The following is a 19261-nucleotide window of genomic DNA, read 5'->3' on the forward strand; positions in this document are numbered from 1 at the left end:
TGCAGTCTGCCTCCTCGGGGGCTGGGTTTCATGAGCCAAGTTTGTGGCAGGAACCAGAGCAGGCTCAGGAAGAGGAGGAGAAGGATCAGGAGCAGGAGAAGGAGCAGGAGTAGGAGAAGGAGCAGGAGTAGGAGAAGGAGCAGGAGAAGGATCAGGAGCAGGAGAATGAGCAGGAAGAGCAGAAAGCACAGGAGTGGGAATCAGCCCAAGATCTATATTTTCATGTAGGTTGCCCAGTGAGGCCATGCTTATGGCCTTGAATATGATATATTCGCAGCGCACACGCTGGGCCCGCTCTAGATTTTGTAGCTTGGCTGCGATGAGCGCTGCGAATCCCTCTTCCTCAGATGGTTGTTCTCTGATGGCCGCAGCTGCTTGACGGAGAATGGCCTGGGTCTCCTCCTCCATTTGCATCAGTCTCCTTGTTCTTTTTCCTGGAGCGCGAAAAGGAGGGATCTGGGAGATGCAATCCCGCCTGCGTGACTCCTGTATCCCACTGGGGCCTGCCACCTCCTGGCTCCGAGTGGCCTCTGCCTCACCCTGTCTCCTTGTTGGGCCTGCCACCTCCTGGCTCCGAGTGGCCTCTGCCTCACCCTGGCTCCCTGTGGGGCCTGCCTCCTCCTGGCTTTGCTCTGTGTGTGTCTACAAAAAAAAGGATATTATTTAATTTTTTGGCTTCATTAATCACACACATTTTACAAATCATGACATATGCGAAGTGAATGCGGAAATAGATTTAAATGAGGCCCGCCATCCCTAATTATGTTGCCCCTTACCCAGCTTCAGATATTTGCCCCCTGGAGTTGTGTGGGGGGGGGGGGTTGATGCTGACTGAACCTGCTAAGTAGGGTGCGTTTCTCAAAGCTAGGAATGTCTGTTTAGTTAAAAAAAAGTAGAAAAAATGTTAATGAACACAAAGTTTGTTAGATATCTGTGACCCCTTCCAGGTGTCTAGCGTTTACCCCCCTAATGGCGTAACATAAAATTACCCACAATCATTATGACCTCTGCATTTATGTATCTTGTCCCCATTCTGTTTTGGCCGTATTGGCTATTGCTATTTTACCAATGTTTTGACAACTCAGCTAAATTTTACACCACTTCTAACCTACATTTCTAATCATTATTATACTTTGCATTTCATTAATTAGTATTAAAATGCAATACCTGGCTCGATGGGTCACAATCTGTGTCCTCCATGAAGTCTAGATCTTCATCAGATGTAGCCTGCTCTTGGCTGCCGGGAAGACTGGACTGATTCCTTGGGGGAAGGGTAGACACGGATGCCCGTGTTTCGAGCTGGTCATCAATGAACTGCATCTGACCATAGTACCACAGGTTGGGTTTGTAGATGCTGTCAGCTGCAGCTCCAGATCTCATAGAGGCCAGGACTTGTGACCGTTGGGTCCTGTAGGTGCCCCTAATCGAATTAATTTTGTTTTTGACCGTGTCAGTAGTTGCGTGTGGGAGCCTTGGGCTAACAAATGCAAGCAGGGTCTCCAGTGCTTGCTTCCTGGCATCTTTGTTTTTGTTGATTTTGCTTTTTGTTTGCCAGAGCACAGGAAGTTCTTTCCAGCGTTGTATAAACTCCGTGAAAAATTCTGGCTCCTTGAAGGGGTCCATAATTTCTGTATGTAAAAATTAAATAAAAAACAAAGTGTCAGTAAAGCCACTACTACTACAACAAGCTTTTACCCCAGGGATCTGCAATTAGTGGACCTACAGCTGTTGCAAAACTACAAGTCCCATCATGCCTCTGTCTCTGGGTGTCATGCTTGTGGCTGTCAGAGTTTCACTATGCATCATGGGACTTGTAGTTCCGCACCAGCTGGAGGTCCGAGAATTGCATTTCCCTGTTTTACACCATATCATCTAGCCCACAAACTGATCCACTCTTCAGTAATAGAAATGTCAAAAATAGAGTTACGTACCGTCGTATTTCACGATCGTTTACTTCCGCCTTTTTCTTCAGACTGTATACGTCGCTTTCAATGACGTCGGATCCCTTTAAACACTGCGCACGTGTGACGCAACGCACGATACCCCGCCCCTGACGTTCCGTCTCGTCCTTTACACGCCCCTTTCTCGTTCTTTTTTTGTGGGTGTGATTTATGGTGTTGGAAGACAAGCAGCAAAAAATGTCAGGCTCAAGACATGAGGTAGGCCAGGCCCAGGCAACAGGAAGATCCAGGCGGAGGTACAAGGCCAAAAACATGGCATTCCAGGAGATGGTAGAGATGGTCACCATCTTCACTAATGAAGATTATGATGGGAAGCACGGGCCTTACCTGCACCCCAATAAGGTTAAGGCGGACATTACTGATAAAGTAATCAGAAGGCTCCGGCTGAAATTTGGTGAACGCAGGTCAAGAGAACAAATAAGAAAGAGGTGGTCAGACCTGAAAAAAAGAGAGCCAGAGCAACTTCGGGCAATAAAAAGATTGATTCGAGCAAAAAGTAAGTGAATTTTATGTTCCCTAATTTTAGGTGTTTGTTCTTTGTGCCATGTGCTTTTCCATTCAGGTTGAAATGTATTTGTGTGGGCACTAAAAATTGTCGTATGTGTTGTCGTTCATTCGTTAATTTAACTAATATAAAACGACGAGATTCCCGATAATTTGCAACATGCCTATTTCACATGGACAAATTGTAGTGCAATCACTGTATCAGCCACAAATAAAAACGTATTTGTCTGATTTATGTTATAACGAACGACGACTCATACGACCATTTCCTGTGTTCCCAAATATTCCAGTTACAATAAATTTATTGGGTTTAATGTGACATCAATTTGTAAACATTTATGTACATGTTTACCTAATTAGATCTTAATAATTTCGATATAAAATATGCACAAAAAGGACAGTGTACTCAGCAGAGGATTTATACACATAGGGATTTATTTGTTTGAAAATTGTGAGCTAAAGTTTCATCTAAAATTTTTCCATTGTGTTTTCCCTTTCTTCAATCTCGTAGGGCGAAAGGAAGCATCAAGGCAGGACGCAAGTTCACAAGCCACACCCCCGAGGGATCTTGATGAATGTGAACCTGCCACCACATCTGGTAAAGTATCATATTCAAAAGATACCCAGGTAATGTAGATGTAGGAGAAACATATTTGTAATACATGGTTTGCTTGCACATTTCAGGAGCAACTCGTGCTGGCTCCTCAATTGACAGGGACACTGCCCAGCTCCTCATTGCCGAAATTTGGTCCTGCCGGGAAAAAAATGAAGAACTACAGATAGCAGCCCGGAAAATAATCAAAAATGCAAAAAGTGTTGAGGTCCAGTTGAAAAATTTACTGGATGTTTTGGGTAGGGTGTGAAAAAAACCAAAAAAAAAAAATTATTTCATCTCATTCTTGAATTACAAAAAAATACAAAAAAATAAAAAAAAAGATTTTATATATGTTGATTGATCAAAAAAATACAAAAAAATGAAAAAAAAGATTTTATATATGTTGATTGATCAAAAAAATACAAAAAAATGAAAAAAAAAGATTTTATATATGTTGATTGATCAAAAAAATACAAAAAAATGAAAAAAAAGATTTTATATATGTTGATTGATCAAAAAAATACAAAAAAATGAAAAAAAAGATTTTCTATGTTTACTGATCAAAAAAAAAAAAAAAAAAAAAAAAAAAAAATATGTGATTTTACTTGTTCGACCAACCAAAAAACACATGTGAGACTGAAAATTTGGTTTCACAAAATATGTAAAATAAAAATTATGCAGATCAATATATTTGTGGCTTGTTATTTTAGATCAATGATGACATTAAACCTAAAAAAAAGTGAAATTTAGGCTGGGAACATAGAACGAGGAAGGATATTTAGTCCATCCAAAACACATGCAACTATGATAACCTAGGAGACAAAGAAAATACACAAACATTCAAAACAATAAGAACAAAAAATACAATGTTTCTTGCATAAAATATTTATTATGTTCATTCACCAAAGATCAGGCATTGGAATGGCCCCCCTACCCATAAAATAGTCAACATATGCCTGGCGCACTGCACGTGCGTTTCGGGGGGCCAAGCCTGGATGGCCTGCCTCATGGGCCGCCTCTGGGACATCAACTCCCTCATCAGGCAATAATGTCAAATAATTTGAAGAATGTCTTCGTAGAAAGTTATGTAATATACAACAACATAAAATAATATTGTTCCACTTATATTCTGCCATGTTTATGGCGGTTAAAAACAAGCGAAATCGACTGACCATAATGCCAAACGCATTTTCCACCACTCTTCGGGCTCTGGCCAGCCTATAATTAAAGACCCTCCTCTCATGGGTGAGGGCACGTTGGGGAAATGGCCTCATGAGGTGGGGACCCAAGGCAAATGCCTCATCACCAATAAAAACAAAGGGCAGCCCCTCTTCATTATCCTCCGCACGTGGCAATGCAAGGTCCTCCGCCTGAAGCCGTTGGGCAAACTCGGTCTCGGCAAAGACCCCGCCGTCTGACATCCGCCCATTTTTCCCCACATCAACATAGAGAAAGTCATAATTGGCAGACACCACCGCCATCAGTACGACACTGTGGAACCCTTTGTAGTTGAAATAATGGGATCCAGAATGGGGTGGTGGCACGATGCGGACGTGCTTGCCATCAATAGCTCCTCCACAGTTTGGAAAATTCCATCGCTGAGAGAAGTCCGCTGCCACAGTCTGCCATTCCTGTGGTGTTGTGGGGAACTGTAAATAAAGCAGAATTTTTTTTTTAAGATAGTACATTACTAACAGAATATCAGCAAAGATTATTGGATCCTAAAAATAAAAAATATTAGTTCAGGTATTATTGTAAAAACAACAATATTAAGGGATCACTAAGCAGATTAATCACACCCTCTCATGGTAAGAAAAATTAACATAAAAGTGTGATGGGGGCCCCCCCCCCAAGATCAGTTTGTGACCTCCAAAAAATGATGGTTTAACATCAAATTAATACAAATAGACAGTTACAAAAATAACATTGGGGGGGGGGGGTTGGTCGTGCACTACAATGGAGAAAAAAAATCAAGGGGGATATAGGGACTAAGCTAGGTGGGTTTGCCACTAACAAAATAACCCAAAATGGACATGTGGGCTAGATAAAAAATGCATGTAGGACCCAAAAAAAAAAAAAATATACATGCATGGAGACAAAGGTAACATTACCAGCATATTATTAAAAAAAGGTTAATTAGGGACTGTTTAAAAAACAAAAGAAGAAACATAGTCTATGCATTTAAAGGACAGAACTTACCTTAATATAGTCCTCCTGCAAAACCTGGATTATGGCAGAACACGTCTCCGGGATTATGACGCCCAGAGACTGGGGGGAGATGCCCGTCGAGAACTTCAAGTCCTGCAGACTTCTCCCTGTTGCAAGGTATCGCAACGTAGCAACTAGCCGCTGCTCAGCAGTTATGGCTTCCCGCATATTGGTGTCCTGCCTGGTGATATATGGCGACACCGAAGCCAAAAGCTGCTGGAATACGGGGTCAGACATCCGAAGAAAATTCCTGAAATCATCAGGGTTATTTTCTTGGATCTCCCGCAGCAGAGGCATATGAGAGAACTGGTCCCTGCAAAGAAACCAGTTCTTGGCCCACAAAGTCCTTCTCCTCCTCCTCAAGGACCGGAGCCGGGATGCAGCACACATCATAACAACATGCACAGCACGATCTCGGCGACGAGAACGTACCCGCAACATGGCTAGAAAACGGTCGTCAAATCAGATCGGACTAAAAATTCTGCCCTGAAGTACAGAAAGGCCTCTGAAGAACGACCTGCAAAACAGCAACGTGCACACAAGAACGCACTTGCAAAACAAATACGTCCTAAATACAAGCACTGTATCACAGATCCGACTACAAATACACAAACTGTACGACAGAAAACGAAATTTTAAGCACAACCACTGAAAAGCACAAATCGTCTCTCACCAAACTTTTACTAACACGCAGCAACACGATATCAGCAAAAGAGGGCGTCTTCCGCATGCAAATTACCCTTTATAGTCCCGTCGTACGTGATGGACGTCAGCGCGCATTGCTAGAGATTTTGCAAAAAACGATGGTCTGTATGCTACATCGTTTTTGAAAATGAAGTTTCAAAAACGTCGTTTTTTTCATCACATCAAACGTCGTTTTTTTTACATCGCAAAAAACGACCGTCTGTACGCGGCATTAGAATATACTGTTTATTCCATTGGAGAAACCTGTACATGAACTGCAATGGATTCTTAGGAATGTAAAGAAGTGAGTGTACAGCTTGTATAACAGTGTACATTTTCTGTTCCCGCAAACTAACTCAACACACGCCCATTAATGTCTAAACCGGTGGCAACAAAAGTGAGCACACCCCCTGGGCCCAAAGTGTCAACATTTTGTATGGCCACCATTATTTTCCAGAACTGCCTTAACCTTCTTGGGCATGGAGTTCACCAGAGCTTCACAGGTTGCCACTGGAGTCCTCTTCCACTCCTCTATCATGGAGCTGGAGGATGTTAGAGACCTTGCGCTCCTCCACCTTCCATTTGAGGATGCCCCACAGATGCTCAATAGGGTTTAGGTCTGGAGACATGCTTGGCCAGTCCGCCTTTACCCTCAGCTTCTTTAGCAATGCAGTGGTCATCTTGGAGGTGTGTTTGGGGTCATCAACATGTTGGAATACTGCCCTGTGGCCCAGTCCCTAAAGGGAGGGGATTATGCTCTGCTTCAGTATGTCTCAGTACATGCTTGACTGTAGGCAAGACACACTTGTCTTTGTACTCCTCACCTGGTTGACACCATCTGAACCAAATAAGTTTATCTTGGTCTCATCAGACCACAGGACATGGTTCCAGTAATCCATGTCCTTAGTCTGCTTGCCTTCAACTTGGGCTTTCTTGTGCATCATCTTTAGAAGAGGTTTCCTTCTGGGACAACAGCCATGATGGAGACTAATTTGATGCTGTGTGTGGCATATGGTCTGAGCACTGACCGGCTGACCCCCCCACCCCTTCAACCTCTGCAGAAATGCTGGCAGCACTCCTACATCTATTTCCCAAAGACAACCTCTGGACATGATGCTGAGCATCTGCACTCAATTTCTTTGGTCGACCATTGCAAGGCCTGTTCTGAGTGGAACCTGTCCAGTTAAACCGCTGTATGGTCTTGGCCACTGTGCTGCAGCTCAGTTTCAGGGTCTTGGAAATCTTCTTATAGCCTAGGCCATCTTTATGTAGAGCAACAATTTTTTTTTTTCAGATCCTGAGAGAGTTCTTTGCATGAGGTGCCATGATGAACTTCCAGTGACCAGTATGAGAGAATGAGAGTGATAATACCAAATTTAACACACCTGCTACCCATTCACACCTGAGACCTTGTAACACTAACAAGTCTCATGACACTGGGGAGGGAAAATGGCTAATTGGTTGCCAGCAGTTTAGACATTAATGGCTGTGTGTTAAGTTATTTTGAGGGGACAGCAAATTTACAATGTTATACAAGCTGTACAATCAATACTTTACATTGTAGCAAAGTGTAATTTCTTCGGTGTTGTCCCATGAAAAGATATAATAAAATATTTACAAAAATGTGAGGGGTGTACTCACTTTTGTGAGATAGTGTATATCCAGCTACTGACACTGTTCATAGTCCCATATAATTGTGCAAAATAAATTTAAAACAAAAATAGTATTGCGCTATACTCTGCATTCAAATGTATCCAGTGAATTATTTCAGAACAACATATATAAGTACATTACAATATCATATACGTTAGTAGACAAACAATGATAATAATAATAATAATAATAATACAGAAAAAATTCTTCCCAATACATGCACTTATTAGTGCTAATAAAGTCCATTAAATTGTGTCCTTGGAGAACTTCTTAATTAAGATTGATCCATGTTATACTGCTTCAAACATTATCAATGTGCCACCACTTTTTTGTTGTTTCTATTAGGGGATTGAACTTGGTTGGGGAAAAGGGATATTGGGTTCCCACAGGATAATAAGTAATAAAGTAACTGCATCACACTTCTTAGTAGAACAAGATGACCCTAAACTTGACAGTCTTTTACCTCAGAGACACTTCTTCCTCAGGACATACCTCGACAAGCTGTTACCTCAGAACACTTCTTACTCCAGCACACTACTTTATTGTCCAAGTCTTAGTAATCCTGTCACGCCATCAGACAGTACTGGTGAATGGATTTTTGACATCCTAGACGAAGCCTCATTTTGCCGCCTCCTGGCTTCACCCCTGTGCCCTACTCATGTATACCCCAACTTTTTAATGACGCGCCCATCAAATACAGCCTCACCAGTGCCCATCAATGCAGCCTACCAGCGCCCATCAATGCAGCCTACCAGTGCCCATCAATGAATGTTTGCTTGCTTCCATTAATTCGGGAGTTGGGACACAGACACAGTCCTCAGCCGCCAATGCCCCTCTGACACTATGTGCAACAGAGCGGAGACTGCCTGCTGATACTGAGACTTAGTTGCTTGCTGCAGAGAGAAGAGAGTAGGAACACCAGTGGCCGGGCGTCCTAGGCAGCTGCCTAGTTTGCCTAGTGGTAGCACCGGCCCTGCCATCAGAATTTAGAACATGACTAGTAATCACTCTGAATAAGTGTAATTACTTGATGACCTTTTGTAGGCCGGGGCCTGCAGTACCCCTTTGTAGCAGCAACTGATTTTCTTAGAAGAAAAATGGTGATGGACTACTAATCCCAGAAAGTCCGAATTGCAAATACTGAGACTGAGAATACTGAGACTTAGTTGCTTGCTGCAGAGAGAAGAGAGTAGGAACACCAGTGGCCAGGCGTCCTAGGCGGCTCCCTAGAAAACAACAAAAAAAAAAATCAAGGGGCATAAAATTTGCTGTTTCCACCTGAATTCCGGGTTGGCCAATAAATAGGGGAAGTGCGGGCGCTCCAGAATCTATGGGCTGCCAATCAGGATTTGCAAGTGTATCAGGAAGAACACTGTGGGCTCTTATGGGCCTGCATTTGAATTCTTGGTGGCTGCGGGACACTACTTGTGCTAGCCACCGCACCAGCTTGAACTGCACTTATGGGACTCGCCACGTGATACTGCAGTGCTGGTTAGTTTACTACCAGGGTGTACTAGGCAGCTGGTGCTCGCCAGTTCATCAGGAGGTTGAGCAGTACTAGTACCGACACTCTGCTGCATATTAGAATCAAGCGGTTGCAATACCCTAGCAACAAAAAAACGGGGTCGGGTACGCCTGACCTTAGTAGGGACCACTACTTTGTAGTCAGAGCTATATGTCAGGGTGCCGCTGCTCTCTACAGGTTAAAATATATATATTTTTTTCTCTTTCCCACCCCGGGTCTCCCTTTCCCCCCTTCCTCCCTTATGCCCCATTCCTCTCCATCTACATGTAGTTCTCACAATCACTCCTTTGCATCGCGCATACCATCCTGATCAGTGACCGACCAGTACGTGGAGTTCTCTCAGAAGATACTCCGCCTGTTGACCCTGAGGGGCAGTGTCAGTAGGCCTCCATTGACAGCATCTTCTGCAGTGTTCCACCATCATCTCTGTTTACATAGTACAGTATACTCTTTTGAACCAACTTCTGCTTACTTTTGGGTAAGTGTCCCATCAGTAACTTCTTGTCCTTTTTCTCATATGGCTGCCACTATATATGTCACATTGCTATGATTTTTTCTGTTTTTCTTCTATTCCTTTTTATTAGACAAATGTATGACCATATATTCTTCTATCTAAAACCCTGAAGAAGGGCTTGAACCAGAAACACGTTGAGTCCTGGAGATTTTCCATAAAGTGGAAGTTCCGCTTTAAGCACATTTTACCCTCTTCTATGCCACATTTGGCATGTCATTCTTTTTGGGTGCAAGCAGGTACCTAGTTTTGAAAAGTACCCAGTTTCCACTTACACTTGGGCCGCCTAGGCATCGGGGAGAGACAAGGGAGAAAGCCGGGGGTTCTGGGCGGCCGCATCGCTGGGCCGTAAGACAGGTGAGTGTCTGTTTATTAAAAGTTAGGAGATACACTATGACCAACTTTTTTCGTTTACTAGTCGCAAGCAGAAATTTAACAGGTTACTAAAGTCACGAAAATTCACGTATAACAAAATAAAAATTCGGAAGCAATGTCATTATTATTATTATACAGGATTTATATAGCGCCAACAGTTTACGCAGAGATTTACAACAGGGGCGTACCTAGTGCATTTGGCACCCGGGGCGGATCCTATATCTGGTACCCCCCACCTTAAAATGTAAAAACACCCCACTGTGCCCCCTGCATACCTCTGCATCCTTAAATAGCTCTTTGTCACTATCGTGTACATTACACAGCACCTCTGGACCCCTTTACATTACACAGCACCCTGCACCTCTGGACCCCTTTACATTACACAGGACCTCTAGACCCCTTTACATTACACAGCACTTCTAGACCCCTTTACATTACACAGCACCCTGCACCCCATTACAATTACACAGCATCCTACACCTTTAGACCCCTTTACATTACACAGCACCCTGCACCTCTAGACACCTTTACATTACACAGCACCCTGCACCTCTGGACCCCTTTATATTACACAGCACCCTGTACCTCTGGACCCCTTTACATTACACAGCGACCTGCACCTCTGGACCCCTTTACATTACACAGCACCCTGCACCTCTAGACCCCTTTACATTACACAACACCCTGCACCTCTAGAACCCTTTACATTACACAGCACCCTGCACCTCTGGACCCCTTTACATTACACAGCACCCTGCACCTCTAGACCCCTTTACATTACACAGCACCCTGCACCTCTGGACCCCTTTACATTACACAGAACCTCTAGACCCCTTTACATTACACAGCACCCTGGACCCCTTTACATTACACAGCACCCTGCACCTCTGGACCCCTTTACATTACACAGCACCCTGCACCTCTGGACCCCTTTACATTACACAGAACCTCTAGACCCCTTTACATTACACAGCACCCTGGACCCCTTTACATTACACAGCACCCTGCACCTCTGGACCCCTTAACATTACACAGCACCCTGCACCTCTGGACCCTTTTACATTACACAGCACCCTGCACCTCTAGACCCCTTTACATTACACAGCACCCTGCACCTCTAGACCCCTTTACATTACACAGCACCTCTAGACCTCTTTACATTACACAGCACCCTGCACCCCTTTACATTACACAGCACCCTGCACCTCTGGACCCCTTTACAGTACACAGCACCCTGCACCTCTAGACCCCTTTACATTACACAGAACCCTGCACTTCTGGACCCCTTTACATTACACAGCACCCTTCACCTCTAGACCCCTTTACATTACACAGCACCCTGGACCCCTTTACATTACACAGCACCCTGCACCCCTTTACATTACACAGCACTCTGCACATCTAGACCCCTTTTCATTACATAGCACCCTGCACCCCTTTACATTACACAGACCCCCACAGCTCTGGACGCGTGTATGTTACACAGGCATTCCCCTAACAGTTCTGGACCCCCAGCATGTTAAACAGACCCCCGGACAGTACAGACAGCCCCCCTACAGTGCAGACACCCCCTACAGTGCAGTCAGTCTCCCCTACAGTGCAGACACCCCCTACAGTGCAGTCAGTCCCCCCTACAGTTCAGACACCCCCCCTACATTGCAGACACCCCCCTACAGTGCAGACCCAGACAGACCTCCCCTACAATACACTACAGACCCCCCCTCTTCAGACCCATAATGTAACTCGCCTCAGATGATCAGCGCGGGACATGATGCAGGCACATGTAGTCTACACGGAGGACGGGGAGGCGGCGGCTTCACTCTGCTCGTGACGTGAGACAGCAGAGACGGATCAGAGTGGCAGCGCGGCCACGAGAGACGAGTGTCACTCGAGCACGGCGAACACCCCCCCCCCCACTACAGGCTCTCCATGTGTGTGCCGGTACTGCATTGTTCTTACCTGCCGCGGCTGCCTGTCACTGTCTGCGCTGCTTAAACCCGCTGTCTCCGCTTCAGTCATGGAGGAGGGGGGGCGCCAGCCTGACACCCCCCCAGTGTGTGGCACCCGGGGCGCCCCGCCCCCACTTAGTACGCCACTGATTTACAATATAAAAGGGAGACAATACAGTTACAATACAATAAAATACAAGAGGATTAAGAGGGCCCTGCTCAGAAGAGCTTACATCTAATAAGTCATGTGTTGTAGTGTATTTGTATTGTATTTTCGGACAACAACTGTGCTGACTAAATGAAAATCGTACGATCTGGTATCCTACGAGGAAACTTTTTGCGCTAATTCGATCGGCTAATATCGGATGAACTGTCGTGATCAGCTAGCAAAAGCTCTGTACTAACGACCCGATTATCGTACAATCGCTTTGAAAGCGGTATTTTTCGTACAATTTTCTTATCGCGTGGCCTTTAGCCTATATTCAAACTGAGGCGGTTTTAAGGCATTTTAGCGCTAGATATAGGGCCAGATTCAGCATTGAATTACGCCGGCATATCTATAGATACGCCGCATAAATTCAATGCTGCGCCGGCGTACATTTTTTCTGTATTCAGAAAGCAAGATACGCCGACATTAGCCTAAGATCCGACTGGCGTAAGTCTCTTACACCGTCGTATCTTAGGGTGCGACGGTGTAAGAGACTAGGCTAGGTGGCGCTTCCGTAGTTTTGGGCGTAGAATATGCAAATGACCTAGATACGCCGATTCACAAATTTACGTACGCCCGGCGCTATTTTTTTACGTTAGGCTTTTTCGGCGTAAGTTAACTCCTGCTATTAGGAGGCGCACGCAATGTTAAGTATGGCCGTCGTTCCCGCGTCGAAATTTAAAAAATTTACGTTGTTTGCGTAACTCGTCCGTGAATGGGGCTGGACATAATTTACGTTCACGTCGAAACCAATGACGTCCTTGCGGCGTACTTTGGAGCAATGCACACTGGGAAATTCCACGGACGGCGCATGCGCCGTTCGGGAAAAACATCAATCACGTCGGGTCACCAAGAATTAACATAAAACACGCCCCCTCATCCTCATTTGAATTACGTGCGCTTACGCCGGCCCCATTTACAACACTGGCGCTTTTAACCCCTTCTTTGGTGTTAAAAGCGCCCCGCTAGCGTCCAAAAAGTGTGGCAAAAACGAGCGCTTTTGGCTGGGCACTGCAGTGTGAAAGTAGCCTAAATAAACACAAAAACGTCTGCAACTCCACTTTTAACCGCGTCTTTAAACCGTCCCCGTGTGAAGGAGACCTAATTCTTGGCGCCATGCCCTGACACGCTCAGGTGCTACGAATAGTTTAGTCGCTTCTAGCTCCAGACCAGCAGAGGTCGCCCTTCAAACTGGCTATCCCACAGGCGCCCTTCATAGGCTCTTGAGCTGGCCGAGCTTCCTCTCGCTCCTAGCAGCCAGTCAGAGGAGGAGTAAGAGGCTGGTCGCTCGTAGAGTGAAGGCGGTGCCTGGGATTGAGAGGATTCACATGAAGCCGGGGTGGTCCTCCTCACCATACATATGATACAGAGTCGGTATAGTCCGGCTACATGTCATAGCTGGCGGATAGAGAAGTTTCCCGTCAGCCCCACATCACATGCATCATTACAGAGCCGGGAGCGGACAGGCTGAGTGTCATACCCCGGAAGACCTGCTCCTTCTATGACACCAAGCAGCCGCCTGTGTCCAGGAAATACCATGTACTCCGAGCAGCCCATTGATTGGAGCGTTCCGTGTGTGTTCCTGCTGGGACAGTGTATGTGAAGCAGTATGTGTTGGGTGCAGGGTGTGGATAAGGCTCACCTAGCTGTGTCTGTATATATGGACACTGAATGAGAGCAGATTATACTCTGTGCTGTTTATAGGAACCCCCTCCAGCTCACCATGAACATGAGGATATTCCCAGACTTCCCCAACTTCAGATGGGCAATGACTGCCATCTTCCTCCTGGCACTGCTGCTGATGGTGGTGCCTGTTGCTGCCTCTGATGTCAATCCAGACCTTCACCCACCAGGCATCACCCCTTATGATGAGGGAGTCGTCCCGGATCCCCACCATGCTGCTGACAATGACACCCATAAACCTAGACATAGAAAACTGTTCCCGGTGCTCGATCTGGACTACCCTCATATCCGTGAACCCTTCGAGATCTCCTTGTGGATTCTTCTGGCTTGTCTGATGAAGCTGGGTAAGTGGCAGGCAGTGCTTGGTACTGTCATCTATTTCTGTCCTAGCAGTGTAGGACATCCAAGTATCCTGTGCAATGTTTACATGCTGGCTGTGGATATAGTCATGAACGATTGTACACTAAATGAGTTTGAGTAAAGCTCGCCACACATGGCACCATCTTTTAGATCTACCGACCTCTATGTGGTGCCAGGGCCTGCCTCCTTATTGCATAGTTTAGGGTGGTCCTCATTAAGCATGGGCTCCGGCGTGTTTGCAAAGCCCACATGCAGAGCCCGCCAGGAAGTTGGCACTGCGCTAATCACGGGCAGTGAGACATTTCCCGATCTCTGCAGCCGCACATCGGGACAATGTCTCACTGCCTGTGATTAGCGCAGTGTCGACTTCCTGGTGGGCTCTGCATGTGGGCTTTGCGAACACGTCGGAGCTCTTTCTTAATCCTCCATATTAGAGAGTTTTGGAAAACCAAATGTATGGACAGATTGTAATGTGTATGGTGGCGAAGGATGAGCTTAGGCGTGTTTGCAACTCCACCGACAGAAAGCTGACACCCGCCGCTCTAATCACAGGCAGTGAGACCTTTCCCAAACTGTGCAGCCATGGATCGGGAAATATCTCACTGCCTGTGATTAGCGCTGTGGAGTGTCAGCTTCCTGGTGGGCATGGGCACGTGGAGTTGCTAACACGCCTGAGCTCATTCTTGGTGATTGTAAAGCTTCAAGGGAGGGGGGTTTAAATAACAAATGTATACTTCCACTGATACTACCTGAACACTTTCTTCTGGGGTCCCTTAGCGGCTCTCGCGGCTCCTCCCCTGCATCGTATAACCCCCTAGGAGAAAGCGCTCTCCCGGGATTTCGCCTTGTGGGCGAGCTGAAGAAAGAAAAATGTCCTGGACTGCCGCACTCCATCAAAAGCGTCTTTATTATATAAAACCTATATAATCCAAAATAATGCAGTCAAAAATAAAGGTGAACAGCAGAAAACAAAAGGCTAACGCGTTTCACATCTCGAGATGCTTACTCGTAACCTAGACGCTGAATGTAGGACTTGGCGACCGCATCATTGGATTTTATTGACTGCAGCGGGAGCCAATGTCTGCGCTGCTATCAATCTATCCATCAAGAGCCAAGTACCCCGGGCAGAGGAAAAACGCGTCTCAGCCGGGTGAAATTCCAGGGCTCAGGTAACTAAAATGGGAGGTTCCAACATTGATCTGGTCAGCACACAGTCGCGGGCCATCTGGTCAGGAATGTGGTGATTAAATGGAGCCCATGCACTACTCGGTTGATAATGAGTTGACAGCAGCTCAAAAGGAAAGAGCAAAGGAAATCGCCATATAACCAAATGGGTTTTTTATAAAAAAAAATATTTAAAACAATATTCCAGCGTGTTTCGTCACTAATCTGATGACATCCTGGTGCCCCAGATTAGTGACGAAATGTGTCGGAAGGAGGGGCGTGCTGACGTCACCGCGTTATCCGTCCATTTGCATGGGCGATTGTATTGCTGCTGCCCGAGGTGGTGACGACATGCTCCAGGTGGTGACGACATAAGGGGGCGGGGTAATTATGTTGTCACCACCCGGAGCATGCTGGGACTGTCACGTCATAAGAGGCCTATATAAATCGTTGCACACCCGGCATTACAGCGGGAGTGAGCGTTAAATCAACATAGAAGAGGGAAGAAGGCAACACAGAAGACCGGGCCGCCGGTGGTAAAAGAGCTGGAAGAAGACAGCGGAGGTGCCCGGCAGAAGGGAGAGGAGAGCGGGAGAAGTCGGAAAACCCCCGGAAATCGGGAGAAGACCAGCCCCCGCTAGTAAAACAGATGGAAGAAGATGGCGAAGGTGCCCGGCAGAAAGAACCGGAGAGCGGAGAATTCGGAAAAAAAAAAACGGAACTGCCTAATTACTTTAAAACCCTGTCTAGTGTGTTTTTATTTTTGACACTTTTTACCCCGAGGTGAATGGGTAGGGGTACGATGTACCCCATACTCATTCACATAGGGTGGAGGGCCGGGATCTGGAGGCCCCCTTATTAAAGGGGCTCCCAGATTCCGATAAGCCCCCCCCACCCGCAGACCCCGACAACCAATGGACAGGGTTGTCGGGTAGAGGCCCTTGTCCCCATCAACCTGGGGACAAGGTGCTTTGGGGGTTCTTTGCCCACATGTTGAGGGCATGCCGCCTGGTACGTTCAGGAGGGGGGCGCTCGCTCGTTCCCTCTTCTGAAGGCGACTTCGTCGCCCCAGGTCACGCTGTGATTCATACTCAAGTCGTGTCCCAGCGCGACTTTGGGAGGCAACTTGAAGTCGTGTTGCCCCTGTGTGAATGGGCTCTTAAAAGCTTTCTTTACAAAAATGTAAATAATAAATAAATATCAAAGATGCAGGCGGTGTCCGGGTTACAAACAAGATAGGTACTGTAGGTTTGTTCTTAAAGCGGTTCTCCACCCTAAAGTGGAGTCCCGCTGATCGGAACCCTCCCCCCCTCCGGTGTCACATTTGACACCTTTCAGGGGGGAGGGGGGTGCAGATACCTGTCTAAAGACAGGTATTTGCACCCACTTCCGGCCCGGAATTCACGGGCAAAGGACGGGCATTCCGTCACATCCCGTCGCCCCCCCCCCATTGTGTGCTGGGAACACTCGGCTCCCAGCACACAGCGGGAGCCAATCGGCGGGCGCGGCGAGACTCGCGCATGCGCCGTAGGGAACCGGGCAGTGAAGCAGCAGCGCATCACTTCCTGGTTCCCTCAGCGTGGATGGCGGGGGGAGCAGCAGAGAGACGAGCGATCGCTCGTCCTCTGCTGCGATCGGCGCTGGACTCCAGGACAGGTAAGTGTCCTAATATTAAAAGTAGCTTTTGTAGCTGCTGGCTTTTAATATTTTTTTCCCATGGCACATCCGCTTTAAGTTGAATCTGTTTGTAAGTTAGAACAGGTACAGTTTTTTTTTTTTTTTTTTTTTTTTTTGTGTAGCTCCAGCCCAAAAATCTATTTTTGAGCTTTTTGGATAGCATAGGAAAGGGTTATCACCCCTGTAACATTTGTTTTGCTGTCTGTCCCCATGTTCAGAAGCTTTCACCTCACTTTCTGTCCCAATGACAATTGGATTTTTAAAGCTTTGGGTTATTAGGGAAGCAAGGATTGTCGATAAAGCATCAGTTGAGAGACACCTTTTTTTCCATATTAACTCTTACAGGAGAGTTTCCCTTCCTAGGGGTAGATTTACTCTCACTTCCTGTTGTCTCCCTCTGTTTGAAAGTAGGAGTCATTTGTAAGTAGGGGAGTGCCTGTTAATGCAGCCTATGTGTAGATCTAACCAACCTTTGTTTATAGTACAAGGCTTATTCAAATGTCTTACACCATATACCTGCTTTACAGATAAATGTCCTGACTAATGGTTTCCTAAGCATTTGATGTTTTGACTGACACATGGCTAGTCCTAGATATAATTGCATGTTACCACTGGCACCACAATTATATCTACTATAGTTGAATCTCTACAGCACTCCATTTTGGGTTACTTCATAAATGTGCAATTAGGCCCTGTTTCACACTGACCGCGGGAATGAAATTGTTCAGCTGAGCTTGCACAATTTTAATTCCTGCATGTCTGTCCCGATTTCGGGATAGATTTCAGACATCTGTGCGTGTTTCTGCTCAGATGTCAATGGAAATCACACACCGAAATCGCCAAAAGTAGTATAGAATAGACATGTGCGTTCCCATTCGTAACTAATAGATTTTCATACAAATTTATTCGTTTTCGTACATTCGTATCAATTCGAACATCCGAAAAGCTGAAAGACCCAAAATACGAAAATTACGAATAAGCAAAATAACGAACAAGCGAAAATAAGAACCTATGATTGGACAATCTTACTAAAATATGAAACACAGAAAAAGCAAAAGAACGAAAATGACTTCTATAACGAACGATTTGCATTCCGTATTTTAAATCCTTTGTCTGTTCGTATTTTCATTCGTATGTTCGTATTTTCATTTGTGTGTTTTGTAAATCCGTTTCTTTGTCTGTTTGTAAATTTGTGTACTTGTATCGTTCTTTCGAATGGGCACTGGGCAGTGCAGTGATTACTTAATATCTTAGCCAATCAGCTTATCTCTTTTTTGTTCTGAGTCACATTGTACAGTGTAAAGCCTCGTACACACGATCGGACTTCAAACAAACTTTTTAGTGGATTTTTGTCTGAAGGGAGTTGGCCGGACTTTTGAAACTGAAAAAGTTTGTCCGATAGAGCGTACACACGGTCGGATTTTTTGGAAAACGCTAATTTTGACGTTTGTTGGCAAAAAGTCCGACCGTGTGTACGGGGCTTAAGAGAAAGTATATCTTAATATGGATTAGTCGCGTGTTGCTATGTATTTACGAAAGTACAAATTTACGAATCCTTTAAACGAAAATTATTATCTAACAACAAAATTACGAATTTCGAATCAACGAAAATAAATTGGACAGAATTACAAACCATTCGGTATAAACGAAAATAAAACTGTTACGAAAATACGAACGGGTCCGAATAGGAAAACTTGAGTCTTACGAAATTACGAATCTTTACGAATATACGGAACGAGGCGAAGCGGAACAAAAAAAATACGAAAATTTCTGTTGTGCCGACGAAACTGAACAAAAAAAATACGAACATTTTTGTTGTGCACATGTCTAGTACAGAACCTACTTTTGGGAATCGGTGCGGCATCAAATCGCATCACTGTGAACCAGGGCTACCCCATCCATGCATGGCTTATTATAGACTTGCCTATAGGTAAATGTTAGCAGAGAAAGTTTACGTCCTCTTTAAAGGGGAAGCACCTTTTTTGTGTCTTCAGACTTTATTGGGGCCGGACTGTGGCCAGTGGGAGTAAAAAATTTCCCAGCGTTGGTGGGGAGTAAACAATCCCCATCATTGGGTTTAGTGAAAGGAATAGTGCCCCACTGTTGGAATCGGTGGCAAAATTAATGCCCTACTGTTGATATCAGTGGCAGGAATAGTGTTCTATTGTGGGGATAGTGCCCCATCAGTGGTTTCATTAGAAGGA

The 19261-nt window shown here is 45.5% G+C and overlaps 1 protein-coding gene across 2 annotated transcripts in view; it reads left to right on the forward strand.

Moving 5' to 3' along the window:
- The first annotated feature begins 13410 nt into the window (after positions 1-13410).
- Positions 13411-19261, forward strand: part of SLC9A1 (solute carrier family 9 member A1) — an 85288-nt gene continuing 79437 nt past the window's right edge. Inside the window, exon 1 of one of the 2 annotated variants that reach the window (XM_040337995.1) lies at positions 13411-14200. In XM_040337995.1, the coding sequence (XP_040193929.1) occupies positions 13897-14200 (304 nt within the window). In that variant the 5' untranslated portion in view covers positions 13411-13896. The remainder of the gene's footprint in view (positions 14201-19261) is intronic. The other variant, XM_040337993.1, reaches the window with a different exon arrangement.

The sequence above is a fragment of the Rana temporaria genome, chromosome 2, assembly GCF_905171775.1.
Source record: "Rana temporaria chromosome 2, aRanTem1.1, whole genome shotgun sequence".
NCBI lineage: Eukaryota > Metazoa > Chordata > Amphibia > Anura > Ranidae > Rana > Rana temporaria.